Below are 21,851 nucleotides of genomic sequence, written 5' to 3'. Positions count from 1 at the left end.
TGTGTGTGTGTTTGTGTGTGAGTTTGTGTGAATTTGTGTGTGTGTATGTGAGTTTGTGTGTGTGTATGTGAGTTTGTGTGTGTGTTTGTGAGTTTGTGTGTGTTTGTGAGTTTGTGTGCGCATGTGAGGTTGTGTGTGTGTTTGTGTGTGAGTTTGTGTGAATTTGTGTGTGTGTAGGTGAGTTTGTGTGTGTGAGCTTGTGTGTGTGACTCTGTGTGTGTGTGTTTGTGTGTGAGTTTGTGTGTGTGTAGGTGAGTGTGTGTGTGTAGGTGAGTTTGTGTGTGAGAGCTTGTCTGTGTGACTCTGTGTGTGTGTGTTTGTGTGTGCGGTTTTTTGTGTGTTTGTGTGAGTTTGTGTGTGTGTGCGTTTGTGAGTTTGTGTGCGTGTGTTTGTGAGTTTGTGTGTGTGTGAGGTTTTGTGTGTGTGACTCTCTGTGTGTGTGAGTTTATGTGTGTGTTTTTGTGTGTTTGCGTGTGTGTGTTTGTGAGTTTGTGTGCGCGTGTCAGGTTGTGTGTGAGTGACTGTGTGTGTGTGTGACTGTGTGTGTGTTTGTGTGTGTTTGTGTGTGAGTTTGTGTCCATGTGTCTGTGTGAGTTTGTGTGTGCGTTTGTGTGTGTGTGTGTAAGCTTGTGTGTGTGTTTGTGAGTTTGTGTGCGCGTGTGAGTGACTCTGTGTGTGTGTGTGTGTGTGTGTGTGTGTGTGTGTGTGTGTGTTTCAGCCCCGCACAACAGGAGCCACTGCGTGTCCGCCCCGGGCCGGCAGCGCAGGGGAGAGCCCGAGTCCGGCCGGGTCTGACGGGTCCGTGCCTGGAAAGCTTTAACAGAGCCTCGTCCCCGGCTGCGTGAGAAGCCGCTGTGAACACCGCGATTTCCCACCGCCCCGGGGATTGTTTTCCTCTCGCTCACTGTCACTGACTCGCCGCACAGGGCAGGCGGGAGGTCTGGGTGTACGCTGACTCCATTCAAAAAACTTTCCACGCCGACGTGAATTGAAATGCGAAACTGAAATTTAAGGCTGTAAACACACTTAGGATGCTTTTTCTGAGTCGCTCAAACCAATGGTATGTGCAGTGGCTAGGAAGTAATCCCTTACTCATTCATAATTAAGTACATACATGTGTACTGCATAACTAAGTTGTCTGTAAAACAAAATAAATGTTACATTGCTCCAGTGGTAAAAATCTAACCTGTGCCACTGACACATAGTATATTCTTATGCATTACATTCTTATTGCACCACAGCATATTTTTATGCATTCACTATAGGCTACATTTCAAATATCTTGTAAAAATATAATTAACCCTCTCATTAATTTTTACCCTTCCTTTATCCCTTAAATGAATAAGTCATTTTTCTCAGGCTTATTACTTTTTATTCTCCTCTTTATGAATGGTGCATGAAAACCATGTACAGACAGCCAATTCCAACTGCAGTGGAGCTAGAAGTAGGCTCGTAGCTACTTCAGTTTGTATGGAATAAACGTTGTACTAGCATAAAATGTTTCTGTGTCAGTGGAAGTCTCAACTTCTGCTAACAGAGTTTAAGGGTTCATAAAACACTTTATAAGAAAGCCTTGACGAATTTTTGGTATGTGATCTCTGGTCTAGGAAAGGTGAGACTGGTCACAAAGAAAAAGAACTCAAAGCTGTTCATCAGCCTTGCAACCAAAACTTGCATACAAAATCATATGTGATATCAGATTTCCAAGCTGCAGATCGCAGTGCTGTCTGAAGCATCATGTGTGGGCTCATCCTTAAGCATGTGGATAGAATTCAAAACTGTAGGATTGTGATCCTACTAAATGCACAAAAAAACTCCTATCTTGTTTACAGTACACTGGCCTTGAAAAGGGGCAAAGGAATTGAGTGTTATTCACTGTAAAGTGATGCACTGATGAGGAACAATCCTCACACACAGACATGTCCAACAACAATGGAGAAAGAGATGTAGGAGTTATGTTCCAAAGGAAGAAAAATCTCTGCGCAAGGCAATCTAGAATTAAAACCCATAAATGACCTTTAACAATGGGCTAACAGGGTAGACATTATTTAAGCTAAAACTCAGAACGGTGATCTGAACTTCCCATCACAGAAGTGCACAGGACAGGGCCATGACTGTCCTCTGTCCCTTCCCTGCACCAGTTAGGTAAAAGACTGTTGATAGTGTTGTGACTGAGGACAGTTCATTTAGAGAAAGCACACCTAGATACTTTAATTCTGCCCTACTGAGCCTAGCAAGGAGGTTCCTCATGCCTAGCAAGACCAGTCTGTGTTTTTTAGAGGGTTTCAGAAATTTGTCATGAGCTCAGTATTTTGAATACTAGGCTAACAGTTATTAAAAAGCAGTTGAATACAATGATGTTAAAATGTGAGCAATGTGAACCCCTTGGGAGTAACTACGTGTACATTATTGCACCTTGCTCAAGTTTGGTGTTCAGATTCTTTTCAAGAGCCTCTGTAGAGGATGAATTACACCAAAGGGAAACACCTAACTGTGGCAGGAAGACCATAATAAGGAATTGTGGGATTTGTAGTCTTCCGGGCTCTCACGCATGCAGGCTCAATGAAATACTTGATTGTCATCGGTTGAGAGATCATGTGACATGTTTAAGCGCTGTATTTAAACCAAAGTGTTTTCTAATAAACCTTAATCTTTCTCCAGCACTTGGCCAGAGTGCAGAGTGGGGTTCGTGCCTTATACAACACTCCTGTCGTGGTTTGAAACACCCAAAAATCCAATTTCCGAGTCCAAGCCCCCCTCCCACAACTCACCTCAGTGTGAGAGGGGTTTTCCAGACACAACACAAGATTCAATAAGGGGGGAAGGGAAATATATTACAATTATTACACAAATAAATATTATAATACATTATATACACAATCCTAACTATCTCTCCTATGATAATGCAATATTTACATTGGATCAAATCTCCTCTCCCTTCAATAAAAGTCCAGAAGGGAAGAAGGACTTTCCACTTTCAGGGCAGTGGTGTCTCTCTCTTCAATGCAGCAGTCGTAGCTGGAGTTGTTGTAGTTGGATCTCTTTCCATTACACACAAGGGGGTCTCCTCTCACCCCTCTTGGCCCTTCGACTCCAAGCAAGGTCTCTCTCTCCCATGGACTGCGAAGCCGGGACAAAAGCTCACCTCACCACGTCATATCATGGGGTGTAAGACCCCCTTCCTCAAGGGGCTGAGTTCCCTCGAGTCAGAACACTTAGGGCAGCTTTCAGTCCAGTCTTTGCCCTAAGCATTCTATCAGCGCTATGTCTCAAAACTGCCAGTGTGGTAGCAGCGGGGAGTTGGGGGGGGAACAAGGTCACCTCCTCCGCATTCCATCCAGCCATCCCTGTCCAGCTTCCAGGACATCTCTGAGCTCTTAGCTCCTCTCTCTGGTGCATGATGCATTTCAGGACTTCCACCAAGTAGGAGTCCACCCCCTCCTCCTAGGAGGGGTCTAAAAGGGGTTTGGGGAAGAGTTGATTCAGTTCTTGCCCCAAAACTGTCTCTGTTAAGCCTTCTCCTGTCTGTCTCTCCATCAGACATCTCTGTGTCTCTCTGCTTAGCTGCATGCTGACTTTGCTGCTTGTTTCTTATCTTCTTGGCTTTCAGCCATAGCCTTCCACTCAGCACTGCCTCTGCCGCTGCTTTTCTGTCTTCTGCTGCCCACTCACAGTGGAGAAACTTCCCCAGCTTTCTAGCTACAGAGCTCGGTCCAGTTTAACACTGTTTCCGAGTTTCTACAACCCCAGCCGGGGGGCTGAGGGGCCTTGGCCCCCCAGCGGGGCTCCTGCCCCTTCTGCCCTCGTGGCCTAAAACATGGCCACTTCTTCTCCAACTACCTCATCATCCTTCTTTTCCGGTCTGGTGTGATATGTTTAAATTTTGCAGGGGCGCTGATTGGATGAACATCAAGACACCACCCCCTCGGGGGTTACCATTTTTTAAACTCCAGAGGGAAAATCACTTTTTTTCCCCACCACAACTCTAAATGGCCATCCCTTAACAGGGACTTCAGCAGACTACCAGGAACCAGGAGCATCAAGCTCTGGGGTGCCTGTCCGGGGGTGTTCATTTTACCAGAATCAAAAGAAAAAAAAAGGAAGAATTCAGCGTGCTGGGTTACCTCTGCAAAAAGAGACAAAAAGGAAGAAAAAAGGACGAAAAAAGGACAACAGGGCTTCAGCACACAGAGGTAACCAAAACACTTTGGCAATATGGGAGGGTGGTTAAACCATCAGGAGAGGATGTCTCTGGAAATTAAACAAACAGCTGAAGCTATCACCCATTATTTAAAAGAACAGAACAGAAATATAGAAAAAAGTAGACTGTGGGATTTACTGTATTGGACTTCTGTGCATGAACCTGCTCTCCCTCTAACCGGACCTTATCAAATATCACCTTGGAGAAAAATAGGGAGCAAGCTCATTGAAAAAGCCAGTGAAGGACAAATAGACACTCTCAAGAACTTTTCCTAAAGGCAGCTCTATTGCAGCTAAATTCACAAACAGCCCAAAAAACAGATAGCCCTAAATCTGTGATACAGTGGCCTTTCCTTAAAACAAAACTGAGGCATTTACATACACTACTAGAAAACCATAAAAGCACAGCCCTGCTATTAACAAAAGACCTTTCACTAGTCTATCAATCTCTCAAACCTAAAGAAAGATACATTTTCATATCTTTTGCCCCTGTCTCAGAGTGGGAAAAGATTGGAATTTTCAAAAACCGAGATTTTACAACTTACTTTTTGGCTAAAGAAAAGGGTAAAAAACACTTCTTGCATAATTGCCTTTGCAAAGAAAGAGATAACATGTTACCCCTCAAACATAATAGCAATGATTTACTACTTAGCAACTGGGTGGAATGGGATTTTGTCATCTCTTATCCTATTCCTGTTCCTATAGAAACTTTCCTACTAACTTTTTGGCTACACAAACAGGTGATTTACTTTCTGGTGAGGGAAACAACAAACAAGTCCCTCTCATCTCTCACTCAAAATCTCCCTTCTTACCTAAAATGGGAAAAAGAAGACAAAACATAGTGAACTGAAACTTTATTAACTGTTCAGTCACACCACTGTGAGGGAGAAAAATTCTCTTTGTTGCCTAAAAGCCTTTACAATTGCCTTTCACTACGTAAATTGGTGTCATTTTAACTAAGACTGTTTATCTCCACAAAACCAGAACACTAAAGCTTTAGAAATTTTTCCCTATTTTTCCATTAATTTCCCAGTGGCTTTATTTGAATTATTAAAGATAAAAGCTGTTAGAAGTTATTAGAATTATTAGATTCTCAAATACATCCACATACATGCAATTATTGTAACAATGTTATTCAAATAAGGAGTTTAGAATTTTAAACATCCCCATTTTTGTTAATTAATACAGTCAAACATTCTCAAAATATTTTGCTATCACAAAACAGTATACATAATGTCAACAAAAGTGCAAAATAGCTGCTTGTAAGGCACAACTACCTAAGAGACTGAATTAAATCTGGTTATAGTTACTCTAACTGATATTATTAAGAAATAAGGACTGTAAAGTGTTCCAGAAAAAGGTCAACAAGCCCAACAATAAAATCTCTGATAGAAAGAAGACTACACAACGAAAGATCATCCCTAAAACCTTCAACTTAGAGGTAAAAGACACTATAACCTAAAATGGCTCACCGCTATTGCTTCAAAAACTACAGATTCACCTGATCCTCACATCTGTTCCTGCCCACTTTTCATCTGAAATCGACTGAACTGTTATTAACGTGTTTGCCAAGATTGTTTTTAAAGGTAAAGAACAACTACAAGAAATAAATAAACGGGACACTGAGACCATCTGCATCTGGACCAACAAAAAAGGACAACTGAACAATAAGGTACAAACCTTGGACCAGGGTTGTGTACCAGTTTTACAACTTACTCATGTACGTAGCACATTTAAGTTGTTTTGTAATTAACCTATGAATATTATAACTAATTCATGCAATGCTGTAGAGTTACTTTCACATCTCAAAGTCTCCTTCCTTCAAGATTTCACTAACCCTCATTTACCTGGAAAAATACACACCACATAATTCCTTGTTAGTCACACAAAATCTAACTTTAACATAATACACATCCATTCACACACATTCCAAATAGAGTAATACAACAAAACACACTAGAAAAAGGCAAAAGATGTTACCAAATACTAACTTGATTGTTTTCCAATTTCAGAAATTCCAAAAACCATAAACACAAACAATGTATATTATTCAACAAAAGCTAAAACATATTTCACAAATCAGAAGATACTCTATTCCACAACATACTTCACTCACTCACAAAACCAACAATAATAAAAAGAACATGCCACACATTAGAAAAAATGCTATAAAATACACAAAGAAAAGGGGAAAGAGATATGGGTCTGTTCCCTACATGTGTAAATCTACATTAACACTTCTTCAAAACAGGAAGCAATCACAAAGAAGCAATAAATGATACAAGAGAACCAAAAGAAACACACAAACAGTAACCAGTATAAAATCCAAACTCCATGATTTAAATAGAAACACAATAAAAGGTTTAAGAATGCATGTGTGAGGAGAGAATGAAACGGGGGCCACCGAGGTGTGAATGAGAAAGTCGAGTGGAGATATGTATGTGTGTGTGAACCCAAATACACTTCATGGAAAGATACTTTACACTCTCATTCAACAACACTACCTCAACCAGCACTACTTCAAACACAACATCTACAACCTAACATATTTCCCTTTCAGATAAAGATGATGCCTTTACCCAATCACACAAAAATCGCCCTCAGATAAAAGGTTTTACACATCTACAAATCCCGGGTAATTTAATTGTTTGGAATATGGCACGAACCAACAAAGTGGTCAACAGTTCAATAAAGGCCTTACGAGGATAGGCCCTGGTTTTTATAAATGGTTAAGATAAGACTGGTTACAATAAGAATGTTTAAAGAATGCACAGTATTACAACTTGTTAATTATATAGAGAAGGGGGAAATGTGGCAGGAAGAACATAATAAGGAATTATGGGATTTGTAGTTTTCCGGGCTCTCATGCAGGGTCAATGAAATACTTGATTGTCATTGGTTGAGAGATCATGTGATGTTTAAGCGTTGTATTTAAACCAAAGTGCTTTGTAATAAACCTTAATCTCGCTCCAGCACTCGGCCAGAGTGCAGAGTGGGGTTCGTGCCTTATACAACACTCCACCTGACGGTGTGTGCCTTTTGTTTCAGCCAAGCTGTCATAAACAAAAAAATACCCAACTTCCCTGCTAAACAGAGATCACTCGCCTTCCTTGTGATCAGAAATTCCAGTCCCTGGCTTCCCACAGTGTGTTTCCTGATAATTTCCTTACTTCTTTTTTTTTCCAGCTACTCTTCTTTTAATTTATGCTGTGAAGTCTGTATTATGAAAGCATTTGCCCTACTTTTTGCTTTCTTGTCTCAAATACAAGGTATTAGATAGCTTCTCTAGGTATTGTGTACAAACTGCATTTCAGAACAAGAACATTTCTCAGTTACTCCAATGTATCCAAGAATATACATGTTATAAGGTACAATCTTAGAAAAAGCATCACCCAGGCAGCAACGGAGAAAAATACTGGTTCAAAAGCCATTTGCCAGTGGTAAAATACCCAGAAAGATTCCTAGAGAGGAATCTTCCTATTGTTTGCTCTAATTGAGCAAACAAACATCTTGCCCGATCCGTTGGAAAATACTCTTAAAATCACAGAATGCTTTGGATTGGAAGGAATCATCTTGTTCCATCCCCCTGCCATGGGCAGGGACACCTTCCACTATTCCGAGTTTCTCCAAGCCCCATTCAACCTGGCCTTGGACACTTCCAGGAATGGGGCAGCCACAGCTTCTCTGAGCAACCTGTGCCAGGGCCTCCCCACCCTCAGAGAGAAGAATTTTTTACTCTTACCTAATCTAAATCTACCCTCCTTCAGTGTAAAACCATTCCGAGTAAACCTCCACCTTTAACAGATATCACAGCATCCATATTCCAAGGGAAAATCCCCAACATGCCAGCAAACCCTAACAAGTGCACACACTCATAGACTTATTTGGTATTTAAGAAGCACAAGCTTTAGTAAAAATGATGGTAATACTTTGATGACGTGTTCCTTTTTTAGCACCTTTGCAATTACTCTGTTATAAGTGACTGGCTCATTACAGGTCAATATATCAAAATGATGAGACTTTTGGGGATGTAATGGAATCACAATTACCACAATTTCTAATATTCTGAGGAAGTTCTTAGTCTGGTTTTTGCAGTAATGCAAGAAAAAAAAGTCACCGCCAATGCATTTGTGTTAGCTCTCTGTAAACTATCCCCAAAATCATTAACCACGTGTATCATGACGAGGAGTCCACTTCCCTTTTGGAGCCCCCATAACTTCTGGCACACCCTGTCTCACTGTACTTGGTGCCTGACATTTCTAGCTGTTGAAATATGCCCCTCACACACTGGAAGTCTGATAAATCTTTGGGTTGTTTATCTTTTGTTCCCTTGCTTCACACTTATGCAATAAAGGCTGTGATTAAGAGGATTAATGAAAATGTCACCATTTATCACCCGAAGCTCAATCAGTAATAGGAAAGTTGGACCTTATTTGATTAATTACATAAAGGTGCAAAAATTCTCACATTATTAATTCAGGACTTGGCTGCAAAACGCTAGAACTCTCTGAGGCCCTAAATAGCAAGGTTCAGTGTCTTAAAGTTTACACATGCTTAGAAGTATATGCTTGACTTTAAGCTAATTTATTGAATTAATTTTCTTAATTCACTGGTTTGACCACCTTAACTCTCCATTAAACACCCATCTACCAGCTCCAATACATCCAGGAAAAGTCACCTGTCCTTAAAGGCCTCCTTCCTGCCCGTCACCTCTCAGTGGCTGTTGGCAGACTGTTTCTATTAGAACATAAAGCATTTGTGCATCATTCCTGTGCTACCTTCAACTTTAGTAATAATTCCAAATGTCCCTCCCCCCAAATGCCACTTGCCACCTTTAGGTAAATCATCTTTACCTGCTGCATGCTATCTGCAAACAACCAACCCACTGGAGAAACCCCTGGCAGCAGAGAGCTTGTAAGGTGTAACCAGGAAGGCTGTCACATCCTCTTGCCAAGCAGGTCACTTTGCCTTCAGCACAGAAATGAATTCTAACTGAAATGGGAAAGCAGGGGTTTAGACCTAACTCTCAGGTCTACCAGCATTAGATTTGTGCTTCACAGAATCACATATTCTGAGTTGGAAGGGACCCACAAGGATCATCAACTCCAGCTCCTAAATGAATGGCCCCTACAGGGATCAAACCCTGTTATTAGCACCATGTTCTAACCAGTTTCAGGCATTAAAAGTTTGATTTTTAAACAGTTGCAGGAAAAAAAAAAGTATCTCTAAGTAAAACGAGGACGCGTATTTTCTGATTTGGTAGTTAGATTAGTATTGCTTGCTACAGAACTATCTCACCTCAGATTTGCTAAAATCAGCAAAGTCAGCAATTGGATTGTTAAAATGGATCCATTAAGATCTTTGGGTTTAACTCAACTGCAGCAATGAAGAACCTACTAAAAAGGAATCTCCACTGCCCAGATCTCATGGATGTGCCACTAATTAAACCCTGCCTGAACAGGCAGGCTGCACGCTGGGCTCTCTTGAAAGTGAGAAAGCCAGACAGGAACAGGGGAGTACTGAATGGGAATTCTGAATCACACAAACTGAGGACGCATAGAAATTGGGTAGGTTCCCTCTCAAAAACAAAGCATTAACTCATTAATTAAGAGCTAATAAAAATTTTTAAAAGTGTGATAAGACAGGAGAGTTAATTTGTCAAGGGCAGACTGATCATAGAAATTAGTATGGTAATGTAATGAAAATCCACTTCCCATTCATAAATATTGATTGTGTTTAAAGGAGTTTATCTTATTTACAAAAATGTCATTCCAATCTGCTGATAGGTACATTTTATTCCCAAAATGCTGACCAATAGTCTACATCCATATCTCTATATGCCAACTGCTTCACAGGTAGATATATGCTCCTGGAAGCAGAAAACCACCCTCCAGTTCTGTGTCAGCAGATCTCATCTTCCAACAGGATCCTGCATCCCAGGGATGTGTTTGCTTATGGACACAGCTAACAGACACTAAACTGAAACACAAAAACAGATGTGAAGATATACTCTCAGTTTTAGGGTCTTTAATTGGTATTTTGACACAGATGTGATTATATGATGATACCATATGATTATATGATGGGTTGAAGAAGAATAACAACAGCAAATGTGCCAGTGAAAAAGTGACAAGCCCTTGACTGGGACCTTACATCTGGGGATGAAACTCCTTAGCATTGAACTACCTGAAACAAAAAACTTCCACAGAAGAGAATTCGCGTTTCTTGCCTTCTGATTATGCTCTGAAGAATGATAAAAGATTCTACTCTCTTCTGACATCCCAAAAATTAATAAAGATGTCCCGGTAATCTGTCAGCATGACCTCTACACATGCAGTAGGGAAGTTTTGCCACTGTCAGAAGCAGTTTTGTTTTTCTATAGCTCAGTAAAATCAATATTAAAAAAACAGGTAATGAAGGATTAAAATGTTATATTTATTTGGTGTTTACCAGCCTGAGATTAAAACTGATAGAAATAGAAGCAGTGCTGAGAATACTCAATTCCTTGTCTTTGAAGGTGGTAGAAAGAAATCAGGATCTTCCAGTTGACAGGACTTTGTAAAGGCAATACTTTGATATGTAAAGCAAAACGAAATGATTGGTAAATACCATTTTAGATTAAGTTGCTATCAGACAGGAAACTATGGAAATGTGACTTTGGATATCAAATCTGGGGGGGGGGTTGTTGGTTTTCAGAGTTCAAGTAGTTTTTTGCCATGAGCCTTAGCTCCAAGTAAAAGATAAGAAATGTTAAACAATGTAGTCCTTATGTACTGGATGTTCAGATTTGATTACCAAATACTTACTGTTATTTCCGCTGTGCTGGGTTTTACAAAAATTTTGCAAACAAAATGAAAAACCTAAAAAAAAAAATTCACTTTTAAGTGAAATTCATATTTTTCTTTCACACTGTTTGCCAAAATGGCATTGTAATTCTAATGGCATTAAATGAAAAATTATTTTTAACATATGTATATCTTAAGCCCCAATTTCCTTATGAAAATGGCACCAATTGTTTTAGAAAACCAATGGTTTTCTAAACAGAAGGAGTTAATTCAGGTAAAATTTACATAGGCATTCTTAACTGAGTTTATGGTCACTGATTTTGAGTTAGCTAAATTCACTTATCTCCATTTTAATCCAGGCTCTGTCATTGATTCACATGACAGAATGATTCTTTCTTTTTCTCTCCTTCTACAGTTTATCAGTGCTATATATTCTCCCAGCTGTATGGACCCAGATATTTCTTGGACTCTCCAAAGTGCTACTGAAACACAGCTGAAATAAATGCTACCTTTGAAGCACCTAATTTCTGTGATGGATTAGGAATTCCATAAATTGGGCTGACATCCATTCAAACACATTTTCTGGGTCCAGCTCTTGGGGAAATAGGAAAGGCTCTAAACCAACAAACTAAGAAAATATTTATACTTATATTTAAAATAACAAAGGTGCCAATCCCAGACTGCTGTCATTCCCACTCACAGTAGTTTCATCACATTAAAGTGGCAAAAAGCTATGAACTCTTCAGTGAAGGTGGTTTAAGTGCATTTTCCTTACCCTTACTGTTGTGCAATGCTATCCAGAGACAGGCACAGCCTCTCTGGCAAGCGTGCAGAAACCCTATAGTAAGCAAGGAATGCCTGGACCCAAATTACCACCTATTCAAGGTTTTTTTCTCCCTTGTAGCTTTTAACTTCATTTAAAAAGAATGATCTCCTAGGGAGAATTCATCTTCAGTAGATGTGGATTTCCTGCACTGGAAATCTTTGTATTAACTTGCACACCTGTTTTTTGAACAACACTCCTGCATGCCTTTGCTGTTCTGTATCAACGCCTCACAACACTGATGTGCTGCCTGGAACTGTCCATTGTTCATAGCAGATTCAACCTTAGAAATCCTAATTCCTAGAAGCCAGCACTGTCATATTGCAATATAATCAAAACTGAAAAACACAAGGGCAAGAATTAGGCAATAGGCCAAACCATCAAATGTATGTATCAGTAGATCTGCAGTCAGTGTTACCAGATCAAACCACAGAGAATATGATATATTTGTGCACAGAGAGAAGAGATGAAGCACACAAAGTTCATTTCATCGTTGCCTCCACTTCTCCTATTAAATCTCTCAGCCTCTGCTTGGAACAGCTGACCTTTAAACATTGCAGTGGGAGATTTGCATCTGTGCCAAAAGACAAGATAATCAGAGGATTCTTCCCTGCTCCCATCAAATTCCTTTTTTAATCTCAAGTTCACCCAGCCTATCACTCCTCCTCTCAGAGAGCATTACATCTCTGTGATAGATCAGCTCAGAACAGTTGTCAGCTTTCCCAAACACAGAATTTCTAGTTACACAGGCCTTGCTTTTCTCCCCATGTAGATGTGACATTTCAATCTCCCTTGTTACCTCTCTTTTGTTCACTTTTACATATGTGTTATCTCAACAGCAGAAGTTGGGTTTGTCTTCAGTAGAAGTGAACCACAGGCCAGAACAATCTATTCTTTGAAAACAGACATGTCTTAGAGGGAACCATAAGGTCCAACTGAGTCCCCGAAGGCTTTTTGTTATTATTTTGTCTTAATTTCCATATTTTAAAATAGTGTTTCTATTCAAAGCTAATTTTAAAATGTCTTAGAAGTCAAGACTCTTAGAAAATGTTTCCATATAATCAAATATGTCAACTAGATTTCCAATACAATTGTAACATTTTAAATGAAATGGTATTTCAAAGCAAAACCTAAATACCTCAAATCTCAAAGCACTTAATTTTCATATTCTGAAATATTTTTTTCAAAATTGGTGCATCATAATAAGGAATTCCCACTAATACCAAGCACTTTCTAATAGAAACATATCTTTGGGGAATTTGTTTTAGTCAAGGCTCACAAAAAAAGACTTAGAGACAGAGTCTTAACCCAAATCTGGTTGCCTTTTTCATCCTGCAATATATTCTAGTTTTTCAATGTCACAAAATCAATCTGCAGACTTAGAAATATTTGATGCAGTAGATGAGCAATATAAGGCACTGTAGCCTGGAACAACCTCCATCTGAAGAATGTTTAACGTCACCCTCGGTACTCACGAAAATATTTCAGCAGCTGAGCGTTCATTCCGTATGTGGAAATGTCCAATATCACAGCCAAAGTGGGCAGTTTAACATGGGCGGTTTGGGGATCTTTTTTTACTATGTAACCAGGACTGTTTCACTTCCTCCATATACCTGAACACACTATTCCCATTTACAGCTAAGAGATTCTGGTTTGTGCAGTTCTTGTGCAGTCACGATACTGCAAAGATGTTGGCCAAGGTATCTCAAACACTTTGCCACTATTTGAGCTTTTTCAATACTAGTGCTGTCCACGAGGCACCAGCTGATTCTGCTGCTAAGTGTGGCTCACATCCCAAGTCTGTGCACTTTCTAACAGTAGCCAGAACCTCAAGGGTAAGAGCAGAGAGCAGTTAATAAACTCAGGAGAGAAAAAAAAAAAACAAAAAAACACAACAAAAACAAAACAAAAAAACCTCCAAAACTACAAGAAAACAAGGAAGAAGATATTATCTTTAGTTGCTACTACTTCCCCAGACCTGGTGTGGTCTTCAGTCTTCCCATTGCTCTGTTTTATACCTCACTGAATTGACACACACGCTTCTGAACCGTATTACTCTGCTCTGTCTTAAACCAATTTTTAAAGGAAGGAATGTAGCTTCCAAATGCTAATTCAGAAGAGAGGTTTTTGTAACAGATATTACTCCTCAAGCCAACTTACAAAGGTCACTGGCCTATGAGGGTACTGTTTGTTTCTTAAATTACAATATGAGCAGCGAGTCAGAGTAGTGAGCGATTTAGCTTAGCACAATTAACATTTCATATTCAAAGAGGGGGAAAAAAAAAGTACCTTCTTTCTCAAGACCTACTGTTTCCATTAGAGAAGTTTTCATTTTCAGATTCAAATAGAAACCACAGAAAATATCTCTTGACATTTCAAGTAGTACTTCTAATTTCCATATCAAATACACTGTTGGATTAACCTTTGTGAGAAAATGAACTTTTGTTTTTATAATATCCAACTCAGTTTATTGTGTTTATATACAAAACACTATCATAACCTATTCTTCAAACATCCTTGATCTTTCAAAAACAGATTCAAAAACTGCACCAAAAACCAGGATATGCCTGATTAAAACTGCTATATGAAGTGTAAGAAAATGCAATATATTGTAGATCTCAAAACAGACTAACAGTCATCTCTCAAGGTACAAATCATCTCACCTCACTTCAGCTGCCTAGAAATTAGACATCCAGACTTGACTGGTCATTTAGTCAAAGAAGAGACAGGCACTAAATGTAAGCAAGAGAAATCTTTGGGAATTCTTTACCTTGGGTTAAGAGTAAATGGGGTAAATAAAGTTTGAAATTGAAAAAAAGACCTACACAACCAAATCCCAGAATACCTATCTGAATTTTTCAATTTTGAAAAAAGACAACATAAGCAAAATGATGAGAGGAGTGATCCTGGTGGGTGGGGGGACAGGCCAGCATTCTCAGTACAGGTTCTAATCTGAGCAGACAAGTAAATGCTCAGACTGGAAACAACACAAATATCAATGGTTTGGTTTAATTAAAAATGGACTTACAACCTCATCTTGTAACATCAAAATCATTGCATCACCTATCTTACCTATCACTGTTGGACTTGCTGGCTGCAGGACTAAAATGGGGTTTTATGTGACTGGAGCTCTGACTACACAAGTACACAGGTGTTTGTGGCCCACATTCAGAATCTTATTTCATAAATCCCTGCAATCAGGTAAAATACCATGAAAGGAAAATTAAACACAGATGGTTTTATCAATATGGCAACAGCAGCATATTTATAACTGAGCCACAGAATAACAGTACAGGGAATACCACTATGCTGATTCAATTTATTGCTCGCTGATTATTTTGAGAATGCAGCATTATCTCTTTATTACAACACGTTGTCCTGACTCCACTTTTAAATCAGCATTATCGAATTCATCCTTGGTGCAACACTAAAATCATCAGCCCAGCTCAACAGGGTTGCTCTGAAGCCTTGTGTGTGGAACACATTCAGCTGAATGGGATAAAGCTGAGACACTGCTTTTTATAGGAGCAAACTTACTGAACTTGAACTCATGATTGGATTCGGGAAAAGCTACATTTTTTTAAACACACTCTTTCCTTCATTTGGAGAGCATTAAACTTCAGCAGTCATTACATACAGGTGATTTCACAGCACTTATCTTCAAGTGCCAAAACTTGCCTTTATGTGATGAAAAGGAAACAGTCATAAATCTTCCTTATGCCATAAATATCTTTTAGAACATCATTGTTAAAATAAGCAGAAATGGACAGCCCTATTTTCATACAAGGAAGCAATGGAAGAATAACCTCCCTGAGGCTGCCAAGACAGAGCTGGACTGTTGATTGTACCATACATCTGGGCATGCAGATCTCATGACTCCTCCAGGCACTGAGGTGCCTGAGTAACCAGTAATTCTCAGATGATTCAGGTAGATTAGCACCACTATTTTCAACCCCAGGAACGAATCAGCAGGAAACTGGGAGAAAGCTGAGAACCACAAATTTCCTTGTGGTCACAGTGTCTGCATTAACTTTTTATAAATTTTTATTTACGCATTTTTTACCAAGTTGTTCACTGTACTAAATAAAAGAACTAATGAAGATTTGCAAAGGATGTCACAGTATTACATATATGTGACAGATCTCAAGAGACTAGTACTAATCAGGAGTAAGATTTTGGGATTGTCATATAAACTTTCTGTGAAAATTGCAGTTTAGTGTCTGGCACCATCTCAGAAGACACACTGTCAGGAATTTATGGATGTGGAAATGGAGTACATAAAGAAAGGGAGCCTACAAGAAAGATGGAGATGCCTGTTTACAAGGGGGAATGGCTTCACACTAACAGAGGGCAGGATTAGACTGGATATTAGGAAGAAATTTTCCCCTTTGATGGTGGTGAGGCCCTGGCACGGGTTTCTCGGAGAAGCTGTGGATGCTCCATCCCTGGAAGTGTCCAAGGCCAGGTTGGACGAAGCTCTGAGTAACCTGTTCTGGTGGAAGATGTCTCTGCCCACGGCAGGGGAGTGGAATGAGGTAATCTTTAAGGTCCCTTCCAACCCAAACCATTCTGGGATTCTAAGATTCTAGGAAATATCTTGAATGTATTGAATAGCATGCACAGTTCTGCCTTACCACCTCACGGGCTGCAAGGTGCTGGAAAAGGCAGAGGGAAGGTAGCAGGGTGATCCTTTTACAGCTTCCAAGCAAGGAAAATTTTAAAAGACCAGAAATCCTTAACTTTGAAAGCAGACAACTGAAAGAGTAAGTTGCATGGAGAAGGAAAATAGGGACTGGTGCTCATTGTCTCTTCCAATACAGGAATTCAGGGACAGCAAAGGAAACCATGTGGGGGTTTCACTTCTCTACACAACACATAGGCTGTGAAATTCTCTACCATGGGGTGCTAGAGATGTCAAAGGTTTACAGTGGGCTCACACCCACATCTAGGGTGTTTTACAGACAGAAAAAAAAAAGACAGTCAGAAGGTAAATGGGTTTTTCTTTCAGCTTTTGTTCCCCAAGACAAAACCTAGGGATTGCCAACATCTGAGCTGGTTTTCACCCCTCAGTGCTTGCAAGCAGCTCCACTATATCCCATGTTCCATAAAGGCTACTTCCAGCTTACAAAAGAAAAAAAAACCACCTTTTTTATTCTGATAAACAAGGTATGTTGCATTTAACAACATGGGCAGTCTTGCTTGCATCACTGGCCTTTGCCCTATCACTAGGTGCCCACAAACCAACCAACTCCTTGGATGTCACAAGTACATGTAGATGGTAAAACTGCTTTCACAGTTATACTACAACTTCCTGTCTCCTCTACCTCACCTACCAGCCTTCTCTGGCACAGTTAGTCCTCTATGCCATTTTTGCAACATTTCTTTCCTAAGCTATTTAGTTTTTAAAATATTTTACCTACACCTGTTGTCTCTTAGTATTCCACAGCCAGGTACATGCCACCCATGGTCCTGCACTTCAATACCAAACACTTCCCTGGCAAAAGGCTGGGCAGCTGCCCCAAAGGGGACAAGTGATGTTTATATATTACCATTATAACCAAAAAAATTAAATTCTTTGATAAATAAAAGGATAATAGAAATGGCAAGGATTCAAAGCCAGCTCATCTCCTTTTCGACCTGCCCTTGATTCTTGCAGAATCAGGCTCCCTGATTTGGGGAGCACTTTCAGCTAGGCCTGATTTCTACAGCATATCCATTTCCCATGGCACCATGTTCAGCTGGAAACCAAGCCACAGACATATCTGCCACTTCTCAGTTCTGAAATATGTGTGTATTTCTGAAGGATGTCCACTTGTGAAAACCACAATTAGTCAGATCTATCTATCCATTATATTCCTTGACAAATTAAAGCAACAGTGCAGTTCTCTAGTGCAACAACCTATATTCCCAGCTTAACAGGTTTTAGGCCACTAAAAAGCAAAATATGCTTCCAATTTACTGTTTTAATGTATTTAAATGCTATTCCATTTATATCAATTTAATTGGTGTTACACTTTCCACAAAACAGTTACCATAACTCCTTCTCTTAGAGGATGCTGCTTGAAATGACTGATTTTTTCTTAAAAATCAGATAAATCTGTTTATCTGTACAAAGCCCCTTGTAGCCACTTGCTTAGTTGTTTATTTTTTTCCTTTTCGTTTTGTTTTACCTCTGATAGGCTCACAGTTGATGGATGCAGTACAACTACCATCTAATTAAATTGCTGGAGAGTTTAGCAGTTGATAAATACAGTTTATCAAAAAACCATCACTCAAGCTCTCACTCAGAGATACTGGTAAGTGCATTAAACCAATGTAAGCAACTTTTAAATAAGACAGTTCAGGTTTAGTACATATCCAGAAGATAACTTCCATTTTACTTTATGATAATTTTCAATAGCAGAATATGATATAAGCACCAGCAAAGTAACATTTGGAACAACTAATTCAACAATAGGAGTTGGCACTGTGTACAGTCTCTCTGAAAGCCAGGTACTTGAAGCATTTTTAAAAGTATGTTTTCTTCAGTGTAGGCAGCACACTGAGTCACAGCATAAATATAACTATGCACACATCCACACTGTGTATTTACACACACAGCAAGATCAGGCTGTGGGGTAAGAGAATTCCTTTTTTCACAAGAGCACTAAGGATATTTCTCTTCTGGGCAGTCTCATGTTCACAGGCAGCTGCCCCATGGCCTTGTAGATTTTCTAGGCAGAGGATCTGTGCAGCCACTGGTCCCTTTACCCACAAACTGGCCCCAGCTATTCCAGCATTTGTGAAACAAATTCAAACCCACGAAGGGAAATGAATATTGCATTTTTTATAGGCTCACGTCTTCTAAAATGAATAATTATTTGGGTATTTCAGCTGACCTGGATTCGGGTAGAAATTCAGTAACATTATTTGATCTTCAGAGATCACCTGTTCTTTTGATGGTTTAGCTTCAGTATTAAAAATCTGAAAAACTGACAATTTTGAGTTTGTGTTTTAACTTACATTTGATTTTGCAGCATGGTCAAAATGAGACACTCTTGTAAATCAAAGAATAACAACCAGTCTTATTCTGTAATTACATGACTATGAAGAGAAACATAAATGCCATACCATACTTCTACTTTAGCTTCTACCTATTTGTCTTTCATTATCTGTAGATCACTCAAGACTAATTAATTCTGAGCCAAACAGTTTTCATAAGTAAATTTTTAGCCACAAAGTGAATTCATTGATTTTTCCCATTTTTGCATTACTGCACACAAAAGCACCAAAAGCTCTCAAAACCCCACAAAAATTACCAATGCATTCCTTGCATGCTCTTGAGATAATATTACTGCAAATTCCTGACTTCAGTATTCCAGTAATGTTTCAGGCTCCAGTTTGAATGAGTTTCTCAAATTACAATTCCACACCATCGAATTTCTATGCAATGAAATCCTATATAACCACAAAGCCCTCTGTCTTTCTGCAGCCATTATATAAAAAAAATGGAGAATAAATAAATGGAGGCCATTTATTTATTCTTTCCTAAAATGCCAGCTTCAAATGTTTTATGATATCAGCCAGCAAAGGAAGTGTTTGGTGGCAAGTCACTTACACCATATATTCAAACAAAAAAAAGTGCAGTTCCATCAAACATACCTCCACAAGCCTGCTGGTATGTTCTCGAAATATAGCAGCATATTCCTTGATTTCTTTCTCTCTTCCATTTTTAGCAGCTTCAATGAGAACTAGAAGTGGAACAGTGGTATCTAAGAAGGAGTCTGAGATGTGATCTATAATGGCTTTACGGAGCTGCAAAAGAAAGCATTACATTAGTACCTGCTAACTGGGCTATTTGTTAAAGTCTACTATAATTACTGGCCATTAATATTTTATAACATAAACATCTACACACTGTATTCCTGCATTATTTGCAAGATTGGGTGTCTGAAACCTACTGCAGTGCAATTTATCTGTTACACAGAAAGCTGTATTTAATTTTAGGGACAATTTTAATATGCCACTACCTAAATACGCATGTTTGTAAGTGTAAATGTCCGTGTGTGTGTGTACAGACACACCAAACACTTCCAACATATACTAGTTTTGTTGAAATCAAGGGAGCCAAACAAATATTCTCCTTCCTTGATGACAAAATCGACTACTTACATGATTTCACACGTGAAAAATTAGTTAGATCAGATCTCACGTCTCCTGGGTACTGTCCCTTGTAACTCAGATGCCAAGGGAGAAATCTATTTAATTTTATAGAGAAAATATTAATTTAATTATGTTTGCACTCCCAAAATAGTCTTTGTCACACCTTTTCATAATTGTAAAATTACCCAAATATTTTCTTGTTGGGAAATCCAACAGCAGAGTCTGATTTGCAAGATGGTTGCCTTCGTGGTAATTATGTCACCGAGATTACTGATTATGCCACCTGATAACGTATTAATAGAGCAAGAAGAACTATAAATGAGTCTGAAGTTCAATTTTCTCTGCTAAAATTAATTGTTCTTGAACTTTTTACTTAAATTATTAATGGAAGTGTAACATTCTGCTACAAATTATCCCTTTTAAATTAGGTTTCACATAAGTTTATAACCGATCTCCAGGACGTTACAGCACTTAAGGGGTTATTCTGCATGTTATAAACCCATACATGACAATTATTCAATTTAATCATGGAACACTCAGCAAACATACCAGTTGTAGCAATGTAACTAAATTATCAGGTTTGCTGAATTTCCTACTGCAAAAATGTTACTTTTACAATATACAGAAAAGATACTGATCGGGACAGAAAAGGAAACAAAGTATTTGGAAGCACTGACAGGGTTGTTGCCGAAGAAGATGTTTTCACTCAGAATTTTGCCCCAGTGCACCTGTGTGAAAACTCAGTAGAAGTAAAGGCTCCTACCAATAGAAAAATGCAAAACCCCACAGTCTTTTTGATGCTGCTGTGCTTGTAGGTAGGGCAGTGACCATGCACAGCAAAAATAACAGCAGAGAAATCTGTTGATTATCACGACAGGATTTGGATATGAATTTCACCACTACCTTTGAGATAGCCTCACCATCTAAAGCCAGCTCTCATTGACTCACCAAGGGGACAGACAAATCTTCCAAAAAACACACATGTTTGGAATGGTTTCTTTGTCTTCTAACTTGCTGCAGCCTATCCCATTGGGATAAGCTATCTGGACACACTGTATGTTCTGAAAGGAACTTAGAAAGACAAAGGCTATGCGATTCCAATAATTGGATATTTTACATTCTCAGCTTCATTCAGGTTGGAATTAAAAAAAAAAAAAAAAAAAATTATTAAAAAGTTTTGAAAACTTTCACTAGTAGGAAAAAATATGCTGAACCTCCAGTCCTGATAAGTTACCTGTTAAAATTTTTCTGCTGGAAAGGCCCAGCTGAAGAAAACAGACATTTTTTTCCCGTTTAAAATTAAGTACATGAATGTGACCTTGAAGAATCCCAGTTTAAAACTTAAGATTTCAATTTACAACAAAAAGCAACAAAAACCTGTGGAACCATTATATCCATGGCTGATGATTCATTATCTCCAAGAGAAATATTTTTGGGTTCTGCACAGCCCAGGCTGTAGGACTTTCGCAGCCTTAGTGTATTATCTGAGGACCAGTGACTGTAATAACCTCAGTCACATTTGTGGTGAGCTTGAGGCATCCAATTTCAAACCAGCAGCCTAATTTTATCTCTCATTGCATAATTCTTTGCTATAGTTTTTCACTGGTTTGCCTGGTTTAATTAACCTCTCACATATAAATTATCATTATTATTTTGTTCTAAGAAACCCACTATCCTGCAATTAAACAGCAGATCGTGCCTTCTTAAAAAAAAAAAAAAAAAAAAAAGAAGGATAATGCTGTGTCTTTACTGAATACAAACAAGTTTGAAATTATGTTCCAGTTTCAGGTCTTCAAAAGAAATACACGAAGCTGAGATTTTTCAAAGGATGGCTCACGTAGCATTAAAGAACCAAGAAATGCAATGTAGAACAAAAGAGGGGAAAGACAAAAGAAAAAAAG

At 38.9% G+C, this 21,851-nt stretch overlaps 1 protein-coding gene across 12 annotated transcripts in view; it reads right to left on the bottom strand.

The window, feature by feature from the left end:
- CTNNA3 (catenin alpha 3) overlaps positions 1-21,851 on the bottom strand; it is a 438,877-nt gene that overhangs the window by 155,749 nt on the left and 261,277 nt on the right. For 11 of the 12 annotated variants that reach the window (XM_017826101.1, XM_017826103.1, XM_017826104.1 and 8 more), the window contains one exon: positions 19,450-19,602. In XM_017826101.1, coding sequence (XP_017681590.1) covers positions 19,450-19,602 — 153 coding nt within the window. Of the gene's footprint in view, positions 1-19,449; positions 19,603-20,995; positions 21,087-21,851 lie in introns of those variants that run through there. The other variant, XM_017826112.1, reaches the window with a different exon arrangement.

Source organism: Lepidothrix coronata, unplaced genomic scaffold (assembly GCF_001604755.1).
Source record: "Lepidothrix coronata isolate B3197 unplaced genomic scaffold, Lepidothrix_coronata-1.0 Scaffold124, whole genome shotgun sequence".
Classification (NCBI taxonomy): domain Eukaryota; kingdom Metazoa; phylum Chordata; class Aves; order Passeriformes; family Pipridae; genus Lepidothrix; species Lepidothrix coronata.
This window is presented reverse-complemented; position numbering and strand designations above follow the sequence as displayed.